This window comes from Leptinotarsa decemlineata, unplaced genomic scaffold (genome assembly GCF_025532065.1).
Source record: "Leptinotarsa decemlineata unplaced genomic scaffold, Ldec_3_MD MMD2_tig00002159_RagTag_RagTag, whole genome shotgun sequence".
NCBI classification, from domain to species: Eukaryota; Metazoa; Arthropoda; class Insecta; order Coleoptera; family Chrysomelidae; genus Leptinotarsa; species Leptinotarsa decemlineata.
In genome coordinates this window covers 2,107,142-2,131,632 of record NW_027412574.1, presented here as the reverse complement: position 1 = coordinate 2,131,632, position 24,491 = coordinate 2,107,142, and the positions used below count along the sequence as shown (strand labels likewise).

General features: G+C 34.2%; 2 protein-coding genes across 10 annotated transcripts in view; one reads left to right on the top strand and one right to left on the bottom strand.

Moving 5' to 3' along the window:
• scrib (scribble planar cell polarity protein) overlaps nt 1-24,491 on the top strand; it is a 313,705-nt gene that overhangs the window by 184,419 nt on the left and 104,795 nt on the right. The window lies entirely within an intron of this gene.
• LOC111509345 (uncharacterized) lies at nt 6,722-10,299 on the bottom strand. The gene is made up of 2 exons (XM_023165181.2): nt 10,148-10,299; nt 6,722-8,203 (listed from the first exon to the last, which is right to left on the bottom strand). The coding sequence occupies exons 1-2, from the start codon at nt 10,163-10,165 to the stop codon at nt 6,809-6,811; spliced, it is 1,413 nt and encodes a 470-aa protein (XP_023020949.2). The 5' UTR covers nt 10,166-10,299; the 3' UTR covers nt 6,722-6,808.

Sequence of the window (24,491 nt, the reverse complement as noted above, 5' to 3'; positions counted from 1 at the left end):
CATGTCTCAGACAATAACATGACATCGATATCGTTATCAATAACAATCTCCCTGAATTCCTGAAATCCTGTAAATATAGATCGGATATTCAGATGAGCTATTTTCATTCCGTTCATTGGGCGAACGTGAAAAAGTAAAGTAAAGTAAAGTTACGGTGATTTATACCTGTTTTTATCAAGTCAAGAAACTGTTAGCAGTCAATAAAGTGATTTAATATTTAGCTATAACTTATCAATACATTCACAAAATTCAGTAAAGATGAAAAAGAAAAAAAAATAGATACAAATGGAAATATATGTCGCCTAGGTGGTAAATTATAGTGAACTTGTTGAGCCTGGTTTATTTGAAAAAAAAAGGTAATGAAAGTGAAAAAAGTGGTACAAACTCGATCATAACTTAGTTAAATCTTTAGTTGATCTAACAGAGAATTTTTTATTATCCTTGGAGACGTAAATTACATCTTCTACCTGGAACCGATTTTGTTTCATACACAAATTAGTAAGAGAAACGAATTCATCGATTTCGTTATTATTGAAATTATTTTTCTCTAGTAATTCCCTGAGGTATTGTAAGGTCTGTGGAATTGGGGCGCTAGGAAATAAGGAACTAACATCAAAAGAAACCAAAATCTCACCTTCTTGCAGAACCATGTTTTTTGTATGTTGTATGAACTCTAAAGAATTTTTCATACTAAAACTTGGTTCCGCAATAGACAAGGTTTCAAATTCCTTAGTGAACCACTTTGCTATTTGGTAGGTAGGAGCTCCAATAGCTGACACGATGGGGCGCATTGATTTTTCCCGGTTTGTGGATTTTTGGGAGGCAATATAGTTTCGACACCGTTGGGTTGGAAACTTGTAACTTCCGTTTCAGTTGTGGGGTAAGGATGTTGTCGTATTTCTTGAGGACGTCTTTCACTTCGGAAATCATCTGTGGTAACGGGTTCCTGGACAATTTCGCATACGGTACGTTAGTAATGAGAGTATTGACCCTTTCGTAGTAGTCCGATTTATCCAAAATTACTACTTTGTTACCTTTGTCGGCTTTCAAATAAAAAACGTCCTTGTCTTTCAATCGTTTGATAAGTTTATTATGGTTTTAATCGTTGTTTATTGAATTCTTCCGTTTATCTGTCATCTTGTTCTTGGAGATTTGATTCACGGCCTTTTCTCGAACTAGTCCCTTCGAGAAATCGGGCATATATTGAATCGAACTTTCAACACTAGCAACGATATCCTCAAGAACTTTCTCGGAAGGCGGGAAGCCAAATTTCAAACCGTTGTTTGGTTAGAATGTGCTGTGTAACACAAGTTACATAGCTTTCTGTTTCATTATTTCATTTGGAGGGTTCCTTCTTCGACTAGCCACAGATTTTATCTCTGTTAATTTGGTTACGAGTTCAATCACGTATTTTCGCTTAAGATACCCATCCGGATTTTGGTAATTGAAAAACTATGCTGTTGTATTAACGCAACTACCATTTTTTTAATGGTTGAAAGTTCAATTATCGAAAATACTTCTGCAGTGCAATAAATAATTTTGTGCAAATTAATAGACCGAAATAGTTACAGTAAAAATGTGTGAGATACTAAATGTATTTGGGAAAGAAAGTTTTTGGCTTTCTACTACTCCATCTGATACAAAAAAATGGATGAGAGAATCTTCCAAAGAAAGGAAGGAAGTAATCCTTTCAAATCAAATAAGATTCCTCATGGCTGGGATTAAATCAAATAGGTGAATGAATGACATTACGATGTCATCGATGGCATAAGCAGATCAAGCTTATTCCGTGACATTCAAAATCGTAATTCATGAATGAAATGTGTGTATTTTCTATAATGTTATCCAATTTGGTACTGAAGAGCCTTAGGGCAAGTGTCTTAAGGCAAAACATGGTGTATACCAGTTAGGGTGACAGTGTTCCATGTGAGTACAATTTATTACCATTCATTTAAAGTAGAACTCATGTGAATGATATCTGATTCTTATTCCTCAACAAATGTTCGATATACAAACCGAATAGAGAAAAGTGTATCTTCTGTATAATTCAGTGTTCATATAGAAGTATTTGTTTCGAAAGAATTTTTTTTCTTTCGTGTAATTCAATGTTTATATGAAAGTAGCTGTTTCAGGAGGACTTTCTTTCAGTTTGTGTCTGAAAGTTACTTCTTTGCATGATCTACACATCCATGTATAGAGTTACTTATTTTCAAATTGATTACTTTCTTCCTTTCTTTGGAAGATTCTCTCATCCATTTTTTTGTATCAGATGGAGTAGTAGAAAGCCAAAAACTTTCTTTCCCAAAAATTAATCACTCCTAAAAATATAACCCTTTCAAATCAAACTAAATGGATGTAAATGAAATTCTACGTGTTAATTTTCCAGTGTCGAATATCAGAGTAGAAAATATTAAATATTAAATAGGCCAGTAAGGTAATTCTCGAATTGAAATCGGGCTAGCATACTGGAAAATTAGTATTCGAAGTTAAGCGGCGCTTTACATTCGTTTATTGTCAGATTTTTCAATAACGCTTTCATCTCGAAAACCACTTCATCAAATTTAAATAAGTGGCAAGCATTGAAAAGAGAAATCGATGACCTTTCAAATGATATATCGCTTGATCCCTAATCCCATTTGAAGGTTAGTTTTTCACACTTATTGTCAATAGTCGCAATGAATTTTTCTTTCGACATAAAAATAGACGGGTCAGAGCGAATTTTTTTGAATTTTACGATGAATTTTGCTTGTTTCGTTTTCACTGGCCCAACCTGTATATATAATATTATGATATCTGTGTGCACAAGTTGTAATGAACAATATAAATTCTTAGTTTTTCCAAAAGTTTTTCAATTCTCTTGATTTTAACTGAATTTTTCCTCCCTGGATCTTCCATAAACCCTTATTTTAGTAACAAGATGGCATGAACAGATGGTATGGGATCCGTTCATGCAGAACACGAGCCGAAATGTATGCGGTGGTCCTTCTCCTGTTGTGTTCTGTGTTTGAAAATCTCTTGTCGGTGTTCCATGTCATCTCGATTTTTATCTCTTTATATACTTTTGACGACAGTTGATTCTTCTCATTCAATTCAGTTCAGATATCTTTTATTATAAGTAGTTTTCATGTACCTTTTGATGATTTTGATGTTAATGAGTGGGTATAAAGGCTCCAATCCAGTCGTTTTTCTACCTTTGAAAAAATTTTTTTTTCAGTTTTATTAACATGTCATTGTGATCATTTGTTCATTGATAACATGTGACAATTTTCTTTTCTCCATTATAAAATGAAATATTTTTTTCTCCGTGTAAGTATTTCATACTTGATTGTATTAACTATTGTTATGTTGTTCTTCTTTTATTGAAGAATTTTAAATAATTAGCTGATGATGAACCTATATAGTTTCGAAACATGTACTGATTGGTAGTTTTGCCGTTCTAACATCTGAGAGAGATAATAAATTGTGGAGACGACTTAGAGTTTTTATTCTTCGCAAATACATTCTTTAGATTCAAAACTTGTGACATACGACTTCAGACTGGTGCGTGAATCCATTCTTAGCGTTATTAAATCTTTATTAATTAGTTAATTATGAATGTTATTTTGCTATAATTACCCTAACCTCCTGCCTGTAAAAGAACATATCTGTATACTATCTTTGTTCATCTGGTCACGCATCTTTCCAATATATCATTATAGTCAATTACACAACCATTCAACTAGGCAAAGCAAACAATTGTGATTAGAAAAACTGAAATCAGCCACTTATGCAGGTTATACAATTTCATAATGCTTTTTCTGTGTAGATGAAAGAAATGATGTAGTGATTTGATGAGTTACCTATCCAAATAATAGATAGACCTGGCTTTGCTTCATCCATATAGTCACCTAAATGTGCTACCGAGAAAACTGCTGTGTGGTTAAGTTTAATTAATATGTTATCGGCTTGATATAATTTCATAACAGTAGAATGTAATTTTAACTGTTTCGATCATGTTTGAAATTTTTCTTTTCGTTTCTAATGGAGAAATACATGTTTTGTGTTTTCATGTTATGGTATGACTAACTCGAACCACCGTACAGAAGTAAACATAAATAGAATTACTCGACGTGAAATAATTTCCTATGTCCCCAGTCCAAGTTTTCAATTCTAAATAGACCTGTTTTCACTAGTTTGAATGGATTCCGCTTGTGATGATAAACTGAAACAATTTTACGACATGGACAATGTTTGTACAACTTGCCATGAATCATTCAGATCCAAAAACGGCCTCAAAATTCATAATGGAAAAATTCACAAAACGTCAATGACAAATTCAGATCATAGCATTTTGATGTCGAAGAATTCGTTAATTGAAAATTCCAGCAATGACCCGAATAAAACAGGACAAGGTACATTATCATTGTTCAAAATATTAACTGCTTTGAAGAATTCCACTAATATTGTGAGAAGTATCCCCAAATCAGCTAGAATTTGCAAAGCATCCGTCTTATCTGAAGTCGTCGATGAATATGTAATGCAGAACTCCTTTCCCAGTTGGGAAAATCTACTTACTTTCACATTCCGGATTCTCCATATACAGTATTCGAAAGAGAAGAAAAAAAATATTTCCAACGATATTGATAAAGAAGAACATCAAAACGAGAAATAACGAATCATCTGTTATTCTGTCAGCGATCCAAAGGAAATATCTCAGAAATCATTTTGAATAAGGTTGAAGTGGTCGATATTTCATCTGCTATTAGGATTCTTAGTTCTAATGATACTCTCGCTGATTATAACAATGATATTTTATCGAAGCTCATTCTTAAACATCCTCAAGCCGACTCGATATCAAATTCATCTCAATTCACTTGATCAAACAAGCAATTTAACGTTTGAAGTTCCTGAACAACTTATACTTGCAACATTGAAAACGTTCTGCACTGAATCAGCTGGAAGACTAGATGGCTTTCGCCCAAATCACATACAAGACCTTCTTAGTTATAGTGCTGGTATTCTAGAAATAAACTGCTTATTTCTGTGACAAATCTTTATAACCTCTTATTATTATCTGGGGGGGGGGGAGGGGGGTTAATCCAGAAATTTGTCCAATACTTTACGGTGTATCGAGATTGATTTCTCATAAAACCTTTCATATTTCTTGTGATACTCCCCATAAGTTCCCATCATACAGAGAAATATGAACAAGTTCTAGAATTATCTTCTTCTACCATATTCAAAACGTCTGCCATATCCAATTCAGTTTTAAGCAGTTTAGCTTCAAATTCCGTATCCCACCGATCCAATGAAGGGGTGAATCTGAGGATACACTAAAAAAACATACTTTTGTCTATTTTTCGCGATATTCAAAGATATATAAAAGAAGTGAAGGGGTGAATCATTGAATCCTTGATTAATCAGAAGAAGACAGTAGTGGCGAACGTGGTATCAACAGTTACATCATCAGATACATTCAGTGATACATTCTTCAGTCAGAACTCTTGGGTTTAATGGGTTGAAAAAATATTGGAAACACCTGTTTCACGAACAGGTGTTTCCATGAACAATGTTTATCAAACACGAGATGGTTGTTGGAATATTTAAAAAATGATACATACTTTTAAGATATCAATACTAGTATTTCTAGTATGAAAGATGCTTTAATCAAAGCGATCGCAGAAGTTACCAAGGAATTGCGGTCAGAAGATTCGTTTGATAGCGTAATAAACATTGCCTACTTTGAAAGTCAGTTTCAAAAATTTGCCCCTCGATTCATGGGATCTGCCCATCAAGACGTCCAGGAATTCCTTCGATATCTTTTAAAAGGTTTTCAAGAGGACCTTGAGTGAATTACGGAGAAACCTAAACCGATCTTAACGGAGATTGACGAAAAATTGAGCGACAGCGGAAAAGCGCAAGAGTCCTGGCTGAGATATTTGACATGAACAACTCTAAGATTTTAGAGAATTTCGTTGATCAATTTAAAATGCACTGTGAAGTGCACACACTGTGGACACTCATCAGTAACCATCGATCCTATTTGGGATTTGTATCTCTATCCATATCACAATGAACTGGCCAATTGAGTTTATCACAATGCTTGGATTCCTTCACAAGAGATAAAACTCTGGATGGAGATGAAAGTCCAACGTGTTCGAGGTGCAAGAAGAAAATGCACAAAGTCCCTATCAATCCATTAGTTTCCCCGTATTTTAGAAACTAATTTAAAAATATTCTCTCCAACGTAAAGATTCAGATGCAAATTGATTATTGGCATTGACTTTCCTTTAGAAGGATTAGATATTAGCGATTATGCAGCAGACCATGTGGCTCCGTGTCGTTATAATCTGTATGCACTTTCGAATCATATTGGGACTACTTACAACGGGCATTACACAGTATATTGCAGACATCCTCATAGTGGCACATGGCATGAATACAACGATTCACACGTGTCCCCAATTTCACCAAAATCGCTTGTGAGTGAGGAGGCATATGTCCTCTTTTGTGAACAGGAGGGAACAAAGCAGCACTTCTGAAGGTGATTTTTTTTATTTTTCTATTTCTATTAACGGAATTTTGTCAATAAATATTGTTCAATAAATTATAACATGAAAATGAGTTCTATTTCGGAATTTGGACCCCCCAAATTACTTCATAGTATGTTTGCTGCACATTTTTGCATTTCAGTTTTGTCGATGTTCATTATTTGTTATTTCTTTGCAAAAATAAAATTAAGTCCATATGGTAAAACTATATTACAAGAAAAAGAAAATATACATGTCTGTGAAAATGACATTGCGAGCACGTAACGCGTTAGTCACAGTTACTGTTTATTTGCTGCTTTCTTAGAGGTACCTCTGGCAATGATATTATGACTTTCCAATCCGCTTGAACTCCAGGAACCTGAGCCTAATCCACCTGAACTCCAAGAACCTGAACCTAATCCACCAGAACTCCAAGAACCTGAGCCTAATCCACCTGAACTCCAAGAACCTGCATCGGAAACTACCAAACCGCTGGCGCTGTTCAAATCAGCATTGACAATATCTGAACTGAATCTGCTTGAGCCTAAAACTCCTGAGCTGAACCCTGAGTAGTCACCAGAAGTCAGACTGCTGGCATCCAGTACTGCTGAGCCACCACTGGAAGCCAAAACACCGGAACTCAAACCGCTTGTGGCCAAAACACCTGAGCTTAAACTAGCACTTCCGATTCCGGATACAATTGGGGTACTGACATGATGTACTCGATGACTCACAACTGGAGTAACAACTTTGGCTGTATGGACAGCATGTTGGATATTGATGACTTCTGGTACTTTAACAACAACTGGTTCGGGAACGCTCACAGGAACAGGTTTCTGTACAGGAACGGGGTAGGGTTTGGCAACTGGAACTTGAACAGGTTCAGGTACTTTCACGTATACTGGTTTTTCTACACGAACTGGAACCGTTCTGGTGACGGTAACTGGATAAGGTTTTTCGACTGGATATGGTACACTAACTTTCACTTGATATGGGACTGCATGTGGAACTGCCACTGGATAAGGTTTTTCAACTGGAACTGGAACATTTACACGCACCTGGACTGGTACTGGCCTGTCAACTCTTACGGGATAAGGTTGAGGTACCGGTACTGTCTTAGTGACTGGAACTGGGTATGGCTGTGGATATGCTACTGGGATTCTGTTGACAACATTGTGCACCGTGTGCTTGGCAACTTCTTGGCTAACAGCAGCTCCAACAATTGGGATGCCCGCTTGACCATAACCATATCCTAGTCCGCTTCCAGATGCGTATCCTAATCCACTTCCATAAGTGCTGTAACCTAATCCACTTCCTGAAGAATATCCCAATCCGTTTCCTAAAGCACTGAGTGCTAAGCTATTTCCAGAAGAATAACCTAATCCACCTGCATAAGAACTATATCCTAATCCGCTTCCGTAACTGCCGTATCTTAGTCCGCTTCCGTAACTGCCGTATCCTAGTCCACTTCCGTAAGTGGTGTAACCCAAACCACTACCGGATGAGAGACCCAATCCGCTTCCATGTGCGATAGAGTCTAATCCAGCATCGGATGAGAAACTAGCAGATCCCAAAGAGTTATAAACGTTCAGAGAGGGATACGAAGTTATTCCTGAAAGTAAACTCCTCTTGGTTTTTTCTTCTTTTTTATTGGAAGAAGACGCAGCTACGCCAATAACCAGAAGAGTAATACACTGAAACAATGATATTCTATTATATAGGTGTAGTTAATAACGAATTTCAACATTTTCCGATAAACGGAAATTATCAGTAACGAAAAAGAAAGTTTTAAAAGAAATAAGATGATATTGAGATATTGAAATGTGCATCTCCACTATTTAAATAATTACTAATTAACTATCTGAAGCGGATATTCTTAGACAAATGCAATATAGTTATCTACTATTATACAGTTCTATGTAATACTTATGCTATTATAAAAACGTTGATTGGAGAAAGTGAACCTATCTACAAAATAAACCAGTTTTTACTATTCAACTTTTCGTTTAAAGGAACTTTTGAAGATAATACATTGTTTACCCAATTTTCCTTAAATCAGCATAATTGTTACATATAACTATGTAATATTAGGGTAATGATATTAAGATATAGAAATAAAATTAGGTTAAGGATAATGATTTATTTGGATTTGGAATTAAAAATAGGTTTTCAACTTTTTTATCCTCATTTCGTAGATTATTAAACATATGAAGTTCTTGATATATTCTTCTGAGAACCATTCATTAAAATCTCCTTTTTCAAACATTCCTCGAACTCGATAATGTTTGTTTTCAACAATGTTTGATAGTTTTAATTCGAGAAATAATATAAAAATGATTCATTTAGTCGAAGTATTATAATAACTATAAAAAATATTTAATTTTTGTAGAAATCGTTTCCATTTTAAATATTTCCATTTAATTCAATTCATTTTCCAATAGGTTCCTTCTCTACAAGTTTTATGTTGATTGAAAAAGATTGTATATACTCTGAGACCCATAAAAAAAATTTTTTTTTAATCTCGTAATGATATAGTCCTAATTCTATCTATATATTCTTCGTTGGTCTAACATCTAGAAGGCCCTCGAATCTCAAGATTGTACCCACCTGGGCGAGAATTTGGCCAAGTTTCATCAATATTGTATAAAGGTCTGAATATAAATGAAAGTAAATCGATTTTCACAACTTTTCTAAAAAATGTGAATCTCAACTCTATTGTCCATTCAATATTCGATATTATAAATAATATGAAGAGTAAAGACGTAATGTACCCGAAAACTTCAATAGTTTCACTTCAGACTTTCAAATGAACATGTTATACACACAAGTTTCATAACAAATTCATCAACCTGTTTTTATTATATACGAATAGAGAAAAATTGAAGGAATCATTACGTGAGTATCTGATGGGTAAGAAATTTCATTCTGTGGATGAGTTTTCAAACAAGTGGTCAAATTGGTGTGTTAATGTGTTTTTTTTGCTGTGGTTGTTTTGTTTCGAACTATACAGTAGATACTGTTTAGGACACATCAGGATTATAATAGAAGTGTTACGTGTAGTAATCAAAAAATGTTTCGTATATTTTAATATCAATATAAAAGGGTTCATTGAACTATTCTTCAATTCATAAGGTACCGAGTGAAAGCTTAACTCAAAATGATTTTTTCGAAACCTTATATTGGCTGAATCAAAACTTGAGAACATCATTTTCTGGATTTTTTCAAATAGAACGTCCTACATTTTCGTACACACGTGAATATCTGTTCAAGAGTACTCTCTGAAAATATGGGGTATTGCTCATTTTTTGTTACAAGTACAAAACGAATGAATTTTCACCAATTTGATTGATATTCATTTATTTTTTTTTCGACTTCCTATTTTCAACTATGTTCTGTCAAAAATATATCCTTCCCATTAAAATATGTGCAAAGTGGTCTGACTTAAGATCTAAGATATTGAGTGTGACCATTTTGTATTTTTTATAATAGACAAGAATACCTAATTAGTACTTCAGTTTCATAATAGATATTTTTTTAATATTTCCCACAGATCTCAATTTATGCATTTTATAGTATTATTTCATATGATACTGAATTTCAAAAGCATTAATTGATTGGATTCATTGATTGTCACTTACCAAATATGTCTTCATCATGTGTATGTGTTCTTCTAGTGAAGCACTTGTAAGAAGTGATGCTCAGTCCTGAGAATCTGGACTTTTATATCTTTTATTGAACGAAGGACAATTTCAACTCGTTATAGAACTTACCAATATAGATCGCACATTAATATTCTGCTACATTTGAATAAATAATGCGATGAATTTATTGAAGATGAGATCGTCCTTTCAAGTTTTTCGTGAAGTAATTGATGAGTTTGATTAATTAAGAGGACATTTGTATTATGATTATCATTATATGTTTTCATTAAAATCCTTATATAATAAATATTGCATCAAAAAGTGCTAAAAATGTAAATTTATTACAGCTGCCATTTTGAGATTGCCGTTCAGGTTCTCTGAGAGCACTTTACTTTTTGTCTGTCAAAATAGTGGTTATTTTGGATTATTTCGACTTAGTTTATTTATTGAGTATATATCAATTTAGAAAAGTTCTTGAAATGTCTCGTGAGACATTTTTTTTTTCGAAAATTAGTTCAGAAGGTTTTTTGCGTACGATGTAACTAACTTACATAATAAATTTTATACATACAGCTTGTCAAATTTAGGGAAGAGTTTTAAGAATTCCGTTATGGCCCCGCCCACTAGATCTGCGTTCGATAGAAGACAGTGAGGGTGAGTGAGAGAAAAGAGAGAGAGAGAAAGATTTCTCAAGTATCTTCCTAGATTTGACAAGTTGTACAAATCTCTTAATAAACACGTGGTATCATCGCTCATCTCATCGCTCATCAGAAACTGTCTGTTAAGAAGTTCGAAAAATAAATACTTAAAAAAATAATAATACAGTTTATTATTTGATTGTCACATTAAAGTATTATGTATCATGTTTAGACAAAGTACATTAATTATGTTTATATTAGGCTTGCCTATCTGGAAATAAAGTTCCTCAAGGATCCATCTTTGGTCCTTGGTTCATCTTATATATTTGTGACTTCCATCAGTCGGGAGAAAAATGCAACATTCATTATTACGCAGATGATCACAACAATACTTCTCTTTTCAGTTCCCTGACATTGAATCCGTTCAAAACTTCATTAATCGTGATCTACAGGCCATCCTTGATATTTCATCAGCTCATAAATTGAAGTTAAACTCCAAAAAGTCGGCAGTAATGATCTTTGGACCGAAAAGATTGCGAGATATTGCTAACAATAATCTTGATATTCATATAAATGGTGACGTTCTGTCTTTTGTAACTGAAGCAAAGAACTTACGCCTGTAGTTTGATTCTGAACTGCGCTTTACAAAACACGTTAGCCATTTGATTCAAACGTATTTCCAAATCGGGACTTACTCACCAAACAACTTGAACTAAAATTATCTGATTCCCTCCGTTTTCAACGAATCCAAAACAGTTGCCTTCGTTTTCCTTTTGGCATTCGAAAATACGACCACATATCACCGGTCATAAAGGAATCAGGTTGGCTGCAACTCAGGACACTGCACCTCCTCACAAACACCCACAAAGTCTTGAAGACTGGAATGCCACATTATTTAATGAAAAAATTGAATTATTTCTCAAATATCAACAGCTTCTCCCCTAGAAACAGGTCGATGCTGGTCATTCCTGAACACAGGTCTTCTGTTTTTACTCGCAGTTTCTCATAAAACGCAGCTAAACTCTACAATTTCCTGCACAGTGAATTCAGATCCTACACGTTGAAAAACTTGAAAAAAAAAACTCAAAGAGCATTTATTTGAGTAGTTCACTTTACTCATGCTAACCGTGGCTCATGCGTTTACACAAAAGATTTGGTGACTGAATAATAATCATTTATGTATGTACTGTAATTTTCTTTCATTCTTTTCAAACTTCTTTTTTTTTTTCTCGAAGGTTGAGTTTAAAAACAGCTTTGCTGACACTCCGCCCATTCACCTCAATATTTTTTGTATATTCTGTTATGTTCTTACTTCAGGTGAATAAAGACGTTTTATTATTATCATTATTATTTTCTAATGTTCATGTGAGTTACTATACTTTAAACTCGATAATGCCAATTTCTTTCATAAGAATGATTTGGAAACAAATTTGTAGCAATTAATAATTACATCACATAAACAATAATTCATTTAAAAATAAATCTGTAAATTATTTTGACGTTAAACTATAACCGAGATTAGAAATATAATGTACCGGTGAGGGTTATTGTTGATTTTATAGTTTCAACATCAGTTGAAGAAATAAAACGAGAGATGAATATGCCACCTACTCATTAAGAATATTTTGAAGATAAATATTATCAATGAAATCAATGACTTACTGACTTACATAGACAAGATTTTTTTTTGTATTGGCATTTAAATGAAAAAATCATACTGTTTATATTTGTGTGGAATATATACAAATAATACGTGTTGAAACTGAAAAATGACGATATAGAGCAGTTCGATGAGGAGGGGGAGAGTAAATGTTTGAACATCAAATTCAAAGTATAAACGTCGCTGCAAAATATTATTTTTTCACTTATACGAGGATGACGGATATCTGTTTTTCAATATGTCAAGAAAGATGGTAGCTGAATGTAGAACAAGAATTGCGAAAGGACTCAGCACTAGTGTATTTTTTTTATAATATAAGACAATGAGACTAATTGTTTTGAAATTCATGTAACCTCTCTGTACATATGTTTGTTCGTAAACACCAAATTTACCGACCCCTACATTTTTAACAACGCTCACGGGACAAACGACCGTATACCGCCGTTCAACGCCTCAACAGTATACTGGAATTCAGTCGAATTAAGAAAGCTAATTTGCTATGTTCACTATATTTATACTTCGTTGCCGAGACTCTGAACGCACTGAACTAGCTTTGCTGGGAATCTGTGCACATCCTTCAGTACGCCAAGCCACCCTGCAACCTAGAAGATGTACAAGCGTGAACCTCCATCCAAGATAATTAGGAAACCAACCAGCCTAACGAATATTTTCCAATTCCAACTTGAGATAAGCGCCAACAAGTACTTTGGTCCTGCAGCTGAATGATATTCTGGCTATTTTCGATGTCGTTTTTCTCTTCAACGTGGTACCAGACAAGAAGAATATCAAACTAACTTTCTCAGGGAATATCACAGCTCTTTTTGACCATGTTCTCACCTCTACATATTTCCAATGGAATAACTGTTTCTCTGAACAAATGGATGGGGTCGCTATGGGAAGTCCTCTCAGCCCTGTGGTTGTAAATTTTCGAGAAGAGAGCTCTCAGCACCGCTTTATCAAAATCAACCCGTTTGTTCCGCTATTTTGATAACACTTCGCTTGGAGCTACGGGGAACAAATATTGGAACAGTTCTTACGCTACATCAACTCCATTCATCAGCGCATCCAGTTCACCATGGAAATGGAAAAAGAATGAAAGATACTATTTTTAGAATGTACAGGTCAACAGAAATACTGATGGAAAACTATGTCACACAATTTATCGCAAACCTACTGATTTTTTCGAAAGAGAACTTCCGTCATCTAGACCTAGGTTTTTCATGCCAATTATTTTACTGATATTTTACTGATTTTTTCGAAAGAGAACTTCCATCATCTAGACCTAGGTTTTTCATGCCAATTATTTTACAGCACAAGAAATCAAACGTGCTCTAGAGACTAGAATACGAAAAACTGTTCAAACGTCACAACATTAAAATCATTTACAAGCCAACTAGTCAACTACCTATCCAACACTCAGATCGGCCAAAAATAAGGGAGTGCCTCTGACATCCGCCAGTGTTTATTCATTCCTTGTTCTTGTGGATCGGTTTACATCGGAATTACCAAACACAGCATCAATACCAGTATACAAGACCACAGGGTTAGCTGCAGCCTCAAACATTCGAAAAAATCCTCATTTGCAGAATATGTTCTGGTAGAAACAGATCACGTGATGAATTACGAAGAAATGCTGTCCTGTCTAATTCAACGCATTACTTCTTTGAGACCACTTCCAACAATTTCAACAAAAAAAAATACATTGATGAATGTAGCCGTTACTATATAGTAGTGAGATCATCATGAAAAATGAGAAATAAAACTTTCTGTGTGTTTACCACTTTTATCGATAACTAATGTTACTGCAGTTTCGTCCTATAAGGACATTTTCAAACAATTACAATAAACTGAAAATAATTGATAATGTTAGCCCCTATATATCTACTGTTGGTCTAACTAGAGCTCCTTAACTTATTTGAGTACCTGAAATTTGTTCACCTGTGGCAATGTGGATACGCTAATTTGAAAACTGGTGAGTAAACTTGATCGATTTGATCATTTAGCAATGCTTATTCATATGAATTTTCATGGATTCTAAATAATTGAGTTTCCAACTTTTGCTTGCATTATGCAAAATTTCTGTATCGTTTGGATTTGGAAAATTTTGGTTGCATTCCAAGGAATGGTTTGAAAACGTCTAATCATTTTCACCTAGTCTGAAGGACCTTCCATGTTCAGCAAACCGTTTTAAGAAATTTCGACCACATTATCCCACATCAACACTATTACACTTCGGACACTTAAGCTTATAAATCTGAAGTTTGCTCGTGTCAAATCTAACATCTACATCGAATCTACTACTTTTTATCCATTCTCATGATGTGGATATCAAATGGGTTTGCTGAAAAGAATACGAAAAATAAATTGGCGCCAGTCACGGCAGAAAACAAGATGGCCGTCATGAAAATTTAAAGAGCTATAACTCGGCCAAGATTAGGAATGGTTTGGTGGTGTTTGAACAAATGTAGGGACCGACCATACAATAATGACGCATTAAATATAATGAACCCGCTAAGGAATATGTCCAGCCAAAACTGAAGAAAGCAGAAAACATTATTCAAATTGAATCAAACCCATCAATTCATTACATTATAGAATTCATATGATATTCTGGTCGTGATATTTACCAATATAGATAAATAACTCTTGCTAACAATTTATGGTGCAGTATGTGTCGGGATATACTGAAAACAACTGTTATATAAATACGGAGAGTATTGAATTGGCTGTATCTCTCAGCCAATTCAACCACTACAAATGTCGTTGTTTTTTTTTTTTCATTTGAAATTTGGCTTTTTCTAGTAAATTTTTCATGAAAAAAATTCAAGAGGGGTCTTTTTCAATAGAAAATTAAATTATTTACGTTTATTAATTTCCAGGGATTCCAGCAGGTCCAATTTTTGCCTTTTTTTCTGTATGTAGTACGTCTTAGTCGTGGTTGTTTTCCAACAATAGAAACTGGCCGACACTTAATGAAAATCCATATTAAAGGTCATCAATACAGTTCATTTGGTGAAATCCCGGACTCGGATATTCGTGATAAAGTTATTGGTATTATACATAAATAAAGAAATTAGATGTTTTAATTATGATCAGACCTCCGAAGAAAAAGGAAAAGACCAAAAACAGTGAACTATTTTCGTAACATAAGTTTTTTGACAAATTTCTCAATCTTACGAGCACTAGTTTCACAGAACATGAAACTCGTCTATTGGAAAAAGGTCTCAATTACAATATTAAACCCAACATAAATTCGACAATTTTAGAAGTTTTGGGAATTGATACAGATATTGCATTGATGGGGGAAATTCGCGTAACTTTTCCTCTTGGCCATGAGTTTCTGGAAAAACTATCATCCGCAATAATGACGATGTCCCCTTCTGCAACATCGCTGCTATTGAACTGCCACTTGCTTCTCTTTATCAGCGAGGGTACATATTCTCGTATCCACTGTTTCCAGAAAAGGTCCACATATCTTTATGCCACTCGCCATTGTTTTCTAAGATGTGAATTTGTATCAACTGAAATACCTAGTGGATTCGCTTCATTGTACTTTCCAATATGGAAGTGATTGGGTGTCAAAGCTTCCGCATCTTGATGATCAGAAGACACATACATTAAGGGATGGCTGTTCACTGTATACTCAATTTCAACTATAAGAGTATGCAAAATCTCTTCTTTTGGGCTCTGTTGGGTAAGAATCACTTTCAAGGCACTTTTAACAGATTTAATCATTCTTTCCCATATTCCTCCCATATGACTTGCTGCTGAAGGATTCTTGAACCATTTTATATAACGAATACAGCAAAACTGTTGAATTCGGTTTGAATCTAGTTCTTTGATGGGTTGTTTCATTCCTTTTTCAGCTCCGCAGAGGTTTCATCCATTATCAGAGTATATTTCTGATGGCAGAATCTGTAGTTAGGGAAGAAGCCAGCTCTAGATGAATTGCCCTCATTGACATACATGTGAAGATAATCCCGTATCTCTTTTCCTTTCTTCTACTAATTGTTACTGTCATTGGGCCAAAATAATCCATGCCTGTAATCAAGAATGGTCTGCATTGTTGTACTGTCCTAAAATCTGGAATTAGTCTACTGAGTTTCAACCCTGGCGTTTTTCTTCTTACATATAATGCTGATCTAACGTTGATTATCCAAAATATTTCCCTTAAATGGTTTATGATTTGTTCTCTTCCCTGATGATGATTCAGTTTATGATAATGTCTTATCAATAACATGGTCATCCAGTTTCTTGAATCCAGAACAATTGGCCGTCTCATATTGATATCTAGGTGTTGTGCTTCATCCAATCGTCCGCTTAATTTCGAAGACGACTTTGTTATCTAGGATTCTTCATATGATTGAGTATCTCAATATCTTCGAAGAAACACTCATTTGTAATTGCCTAATAATTTCAAGTTCAGCCTTTTCAAATTCTTCAACCGTTAGCTCACTTGAAAAAATCTGAGGAGTTGGTAGACCAATTTTCTTGTTCATGAGAATCTTATCACCCAAGCGACCAATCTGACAAGTCGTAAATAATTCGAAAATCTAGAAAAATTGATAATTTCTTCATACCTCTTGTTGATAACAAAAACAAAATTCTTCTTTTTTTCTACTTCTGTACCATCTTCTATCTTTTCTTCAACATGAGTCCATTTAATCTCTTCTAAAGTTAAGAACTGAGGACCTTCAAACCAATTCTGAAAGTTATCAATGTTCCAGAGACCCCTAGTCGCTTCATCTGCTACATTGAACTTTGTGGATAGCCGATGGCATTCATCAGGATTCGTATTTTAAGAAATTTCCTCAATTCTGTTGGCAACAAAAGTCTTATATTTCCTTGGATGCGACTTGATCCAACTCAAAACTATTTAAGAATCAGTCCAGAAGAATTTTATATCTATTTTTATGCTGTGGGCATTTTCGATAGTTTTAGCCAATCTTGATCCAAGAAGAGCTGCGCTTGAAGTTCAATTCAAGGTACTGTCATGAGTTTCAAGGAAGTGACTCTTGACCTAGCCATTACCAAAGACGTTTTGATCTGATCACTGGAGTCTTTCATTCGAAAATATGTCACAGCAACATATCCTTTTTCACTGCCATCTGTGAAAGTCTGTAGTTAAATTTCAACAATAGAACTGCTGAATCCACCCCATCGAGGAATTCTCAAATTTTTTATTTTATACACTGCAGATAGCCAAGATTTCCATTTTCCAAATAGATCAGGAGTGATTTTATCATCCCATGCAATTTTATGTGACCATACTTCCTGCATCAAAATTCTGGCTTGTATAGTGGAAGCTGCTAACAGGCCAAGTGGATCATAAACTGACATTACCACTTTCAATAGTTCTCTTTTCGTGGGAAGATTATCAGTTACAATTATTTTCTCATGTTTTTTCAAAAATGTATCAGGAAAACTGAGAAGATCATCTTTTGTATTTCATATTAAACCTAAAGTTCTTTCAGGCGTGGGTAACTTTCCAGTATCGGTAATACTTTTGGATAGTATTTCAGCACTTATATCTGTCAGGATATGACTAAAATTTGCTGACCCAGTTTATCATTCTGAATTTGCCTTGATTATGGATGTTTATGACTCCGTGAACAATTTAAATGGCTTCTGCTTCGTTTTCAAAACTGTCTAAGAAATCATCCATGTAATGATATTTTTCAATAGCTTTCACTGCTTCTGTATATTTCTTTCCATGTTTTTTGGCATTTTCACGAAGGACGTAGATCGCAGAGCTTGGAGAACATATTGCTCCGAAAATCATGGATTTCATTTGGTAAGGATAGGTCCGTCTGTATCTCTTCCCCTCCACAGAAAACGCTGCGAATCTTGATCTTCATTTCGTATGCATATCCTAAAAAACATTCAGTAACGACCCTACCCATTTATATCAGAAATAAGTCAAGGAAACATTGAAAAATATTCATTGTGTCGTGGATGAAACAGAAAAATTCAGATCGTTAGTCATGAACCCACAACTACCTAAACTTTATTCATTGATTAAATTACACAAAGATAACTACCCGATTAGAGCGGTAGTTTTTTTGTCACAGCTCCTTCAGTTTAAATATCTGAAAAACTCATCGCAATTATTCAAAACCACACCAATTTCAAATCAAAATTCAGTTTGAAGAATTTATACCATTTGATCAATGAAATTCAAGATATTACCCTCCCGGATAATGCCAAATTGATTTCATTCGATGTAAAGAATCTGTTTCCCAGTATTCCTCCGAATGAAACGATTACTCTTGTTGATAATCTATTGGACGAAAGGTCTGTCAATCCTGTATTGAAACAAGAAATAATAGACTTGCTTACCGTTTGTTTGTCACAGAATTACTTCCAATTCAATGAAATTCTTTACTTGTCCTGCGAAGGTCTCATAATGGGAAACCCACTTAGTCCATTCTGGCAGAAATTTTTATGGATGAATTGGAGAGAAAAATACACAATAATCCACTGGTGAGAAGTTTGGTGTATTGATTGGTACAGATATGTAGATAATATCCTGGTATTTTTCACGGGAACAATTGACTTCAAGTTCTTGAATTTTATCAATTTTCTCCACCCTTCTATCACATTCACTATGGAGATGGAAAAGGACGACTCTATAAAATTTTGTTGGACTTGACAATAACGAAAGTTAACAACAAACATGATTTTTCAATTTATCGTAATTCAGCACAGATATTATTCATAATTCGTCCATCCACCGGTATCAGCACAAAGTAAGTAGCAGCATTCAACAGTATGATCCACAGATTGATAAATATTTCCATGTCAGATGCGAATTTCAATAAAGAACTAAACATAATAAAACAAATACGAATATTTAAAATTTTCTGCACAACAAAGGTGTAAATATTGCTTTCAAAACTAAGAATAACTTAGGCATGCACATTAGGAATAACAAAGATAAAAGTTCAGTTTCAGAAAAATCGGGAGTGTATAAATTATCATGTGGGTCATGTCCGATGTTTTATATAGGTCAAACTGAAAGAACGTTCAAAGCCCGCATAAAGGAACACAGAAATAGTTTCCAGAATGGAAAAATTAATTCCACATATGCCACTCATTTAATCACAGAAGGGGCATGAGTACAACCATGAATTCAAGCCCCTATATTTCCTGAAGAAAGGTTTAAAACTTAACCTGTTGGAGAGTATGGAAATAAACAAATTTGAAAACTCTCAATATCTAACGTATTCCAAAAAAAGTTATGGATTTTCATCAAGTATCGGCCGATTCCGTCTCATATCTCTCAATATATTATGAACGATCAAATTGAACTGAATAATTCTCCATTATTGAATCTGTTTATTACCAGATAAGAAAAATCAAATATAATTACGGTACTTTCAGAAATTTAATTTATTTATATAGTTAATGAATTTATACCTGACCCTTTCAGGTATATTTATTCATTAGAAAGTAGGCATACAAGTAGGTAATATGTTGTTAGAGTATAAAATATTTAGAAGTAACTTATTATTTTACGCTTGAGAAAGCTATTGTATAACGAAACACGTGTCGTGATTTTTGTAAAACCCTTTATATTGAACATCATACAATTAACTGTATTAAAAAGTGTTCCAACAGACGAAATATATGCATTTCGTCTGTTGTGGTATGCATACAGCATACCACAGCATGATCGACGGACTCATTAGTATTGCTATGTTAAGAGAGAATTTAAATAAAGAACTGAATGTAATAAAACATATGAAAGCAAATAACAACTTCAATCCGGACATGAATCATCAGAACCTTGGCAAAAAACTATTCAGACAAGCCATTATGAAGAAGTATACCCTCAGATCAAAGATAATATAAACAATACAAAACACATACACATATACAGGCAAGGCCTCAGAAGAGATAAATAAACTATTTACTGAACAGAAGATCAATATAGCATACAAAAATGATAACACCTTAGTAGACATATGAAAAACAACAAATCCAACATCGACAAGGACAATAAATTTGGTGCCAACAAGATGAAATATGGCTCGTGTCCAAAAGTTTACATTGGAAGAACAGGTAGATAATTGAAACAAGAATCTCCGAACTCAAAAATGTATTTTGAATTCAAGAAAACCATTTCAACCAATGCATGCCATTCGTTAGAAAACAACCACGACTTCGACATAAAATCTACTAAATACAAAAAATTAAAGGAAATAAATTAAACTTCCTGGAACCCCTGGAAGTTAGTAAACGTTAACAACCAAATTTCCTATTAAACGACCGACAAGAGGTCAATCTCTCACTCTTAAATTAATTTTTATGAAAAAATTCCCTAGAATTAGTTGAATCATTAGTAACAATAATTTTTACGTGCTTTGTACCGGGTGTATACCTGTTCTTATAACTACCTGTTGACCAATTAGTAATCTCTATTAATTAAGGTTGATAATTTGTATACAGGGCTTTCCATGATGAGCGTTAATTAGCCGTTTCTGACAAACTGTTTAACGGATCAACCTGAAAATTTCACAGTATGCATAAATCAATATGACCTACACGCCTAAAATATTTCAGACGAAGCGGCGTTTTCGCTTCTACTATAAAGTAGCGGTTTCTTTGATTTTTCAAATGGAACACCCCGTATATATCATATTATGATTGATTATCACTTTGTCAACAAATTCATATACTATTTCCCTATACCTATCTATTACCGTTTAGAAGATATAAATCAATTTCGATATTTTTTTACCAAACATGAACTTTTATAAATGCTGATAATCTTGAACTCTCTTGCACTAAAATGATTAAATTTGAAATGGAGTGGAGTGATACTATGAGGATCTTCACTCCGAGTCATATTTTCATTTGCCTCATACAGGGTCTTCAAAAAATGCAGATACTTTGATCTCATGAGAAAATTAGTGGAACTCAATTTTTTCAAATGGAACACCCTGAATAGTTCAACATCCAATTTTAGATTAACTTTGTTCGGATAATACTATTTCTATTTTGAACCGTTTTCGAGATAAACTGTTTCAAACGGAAACTGACGTGGTTTTCTTGCTCGTTTTTTTGAATTCATCACTTATTTTAGATATTCAACATTTTTTTATACTTAGTAATATTTCTTTTTGATCCAGTTTTTCAACTGTCTCAGATCAGTCAATTCGAAATTGGTATTTACCTACCTTAGAAAAAGTTACAATTTGTATACATTGAGGTATTGGTCTCTAACGTACAACAGTACACATTAATATTTTTCAATAGTGTGCTTTGGAAAAATAAATAAACCAATTGTTTAACATCAGACTTTCGTTGGTGGTTTTGACTGATTGTGATAGCTACCAATTATAATAGAATAATGTCAAGATTATGTTACAGTAATGAAGATTTCTTGAATTTATTAATAATTTATGCTGAGTGCAATAGAATTGCAAGTAGAACATGCCGAGTATTTCATGAAAGATATCCACAACTTCCGAAGCCGAATAATAATGTGATAAATTGACTACTAAAAAACTGTAGGTTGAATGGAACCATCCGTCCAAAAATCATTCGTAAGAATGATTTTTGGACGGAATGATGGGATACTTTCATGCACTTCCAAATGCTTCTCTGCACGAGGCTGAAAGGGAGATAGGTATACCCTACGTGACAATTTGTCGAATTCTTAATAAGCATAAATGGCATCCCTATAAGTTCTACTGTGTCCAACATTTGAAAGAGACTGATTTACCTCGTAGAGTGGAATTCTTTGAATGGTTACTTGTCAAGACTCAAGAGGATGAACATTTCCTTGACAATATCATATGGACAGATGAGGCCAGGTTCACAAAAAATGGAGTTTTCAATAGACACAACAGTCATTATTGGGCGCTAGAAAATCCCCATGTTGTCCGCCAAAGGGGTTTTCAAGAAAGATGGCAATTCAATGTATTTTGTGCCATAAAGAATGAGTCAATTTTTTATATCGAGTTTTATGATGATAATTTGAATGCATCAAAATATGAAGATTTACTGAGGAATGGAATTCAAATGATTTTAAATAATAGACCAGGAAGAGAACGTGTATGGTACCAAATGGATGGTGCTCCACCCCATAATTCTCATTCAGTCAGCGAAGCTTTAACCGAAATCTTCGAAGACAGATGGATTGGTAATAATGGACCTTTTCGTTACCCTCCTAGAACACCAGATGGCAATCCATTAGATTATTTCGTGTGGGGTTCCATTAAAAATATGGTTTACTCTACTCCAATAACAACAATGGAAGATATGAAATCGAGAGTTACAACTGCTTTCAATAGTTTGACTCCAGACTAGATCAGAAGCGCTACACGACAATCTTTTGAAGAGATTACATGTTTGTTTAAGTAGAGGTGGAGATGTGATTGAACATATTCTGAAATACACTGACGATTAAATTAACTCATTAATTTATGGGTTTATTATTTTCAGTTGGTGTTTCAGCGTTAATAAAACTATCGTTTGAAGAGAAGTTTCATTCGATGGTTGAGGAGTATTTTAATAATTATCTTTTCATTGTATTATCTGTGACTAATTGAGAAACATCAAACGAAATCTGTTTTACAAAAATAAGTGATGAACAAGAAAACCATGTCAATTTCCGTTTGAAACAGTTTATCTCGAAAACGGTTCAAAATAGAAATAGTATTATCTGAACAAAGTTAATCTAAAATTGGATGTAGAGCTCAAAAATGTTGAAATATACAGGGTGTTCCATTTGAAAAAATTGAGTTCCACTCATTTTTTCATGAGATCAAAGTATCTGCAGTTTTTGAAGACCCTGTATGAGACAAATAAAAATATGACTCGGAGTGAAGATCCTCATAATATCACTCCACTCCATTTCAAATTTGATCATTTTAGTGCAAGAGAGTTCAAGATTATCAGCATTTATAAAAGTTCATGTTTGGTAAAAAAAATATCCAAATTACTTTATATCTTCTAAACGGTAATAGATAGGTATAGAGAAATAGTATATGAATTTGTTGACAAAGTGATAATGAATCATAATATGATATTATATACGGGGTGTTCCATTTGAAAAATCAAAGAAGCCGCTACTTTATAGTAGAAGCGACAACGCCGCTTCGTCTAAAATATTTTAGGCGTGTAGGTCATATTGACTTATGCATACTGTGGAATTTTCAGGTTGATCCGTTGAATAGTTTGCCAGAAACGGCTAATTAACGCTCATCATGAAAAGCCCTGTATAATGCATTGTAAGTAGTCTATAGTACAGCCTAATTGAAAAAGCTATTTTAGTGAAACGCGTATTGGAAGTGAATTCTATATTCAAAATTTTATTCATTTAACGATTAGATTTAACAAGGAGAGTTTTAATTTTAGAGTATAGGGCAGAAATCGTTTTGTTGTTTCTTATGGACATTATGATATCTGTGATATCTCGGAAAATATTGAGTAATTTGGAAGTCAATTAGGGATATATTGAATTGAGTCGTTCCGTATGAATTATTATTGTTTGAGGAAAAAGAATAAATTACTTTTCCCTATATATCTTCTATTCTTATAAATGCGAAAGTCACTCGCCTACCACTCATTCATCTCTGTTTCTTCGTAATGGTAAGTACTAGGAAGCCAAAACTTGGTATTTGGGTCTTATATGCGCACTAAGAAAGGATTTTCATATATCCTAACTGGGGCCCCTCATGGGGGTAAAAGGGACGCGTTTGAATATGAAAATCACTCTTCATCGCTGTTTCTTCGTACCATATATTTTCAGAGGCTCAAATTCTGTAAGGAGGTTCGTGTTATGTTGCAGATATGCAATGATAAAGGGTTTTTGAATATTCCAACTGGGGCTCCCCCCACTGGGGCGCCCCCCACTGGGGATAAAAGGGGGGCGTTTACATATGAAAATTATCTTTTCATCACTGTTTATCCGTACTGATATATTTTCGGAGACCGAAATTTTGTATGTAGGTTCGTTTTATGTTGTAGATGTGCAATAAAGAAGGATTTTTAAATATTCCAACTGGGCGCCAGCCGCGGCGGAAAAAGGCGC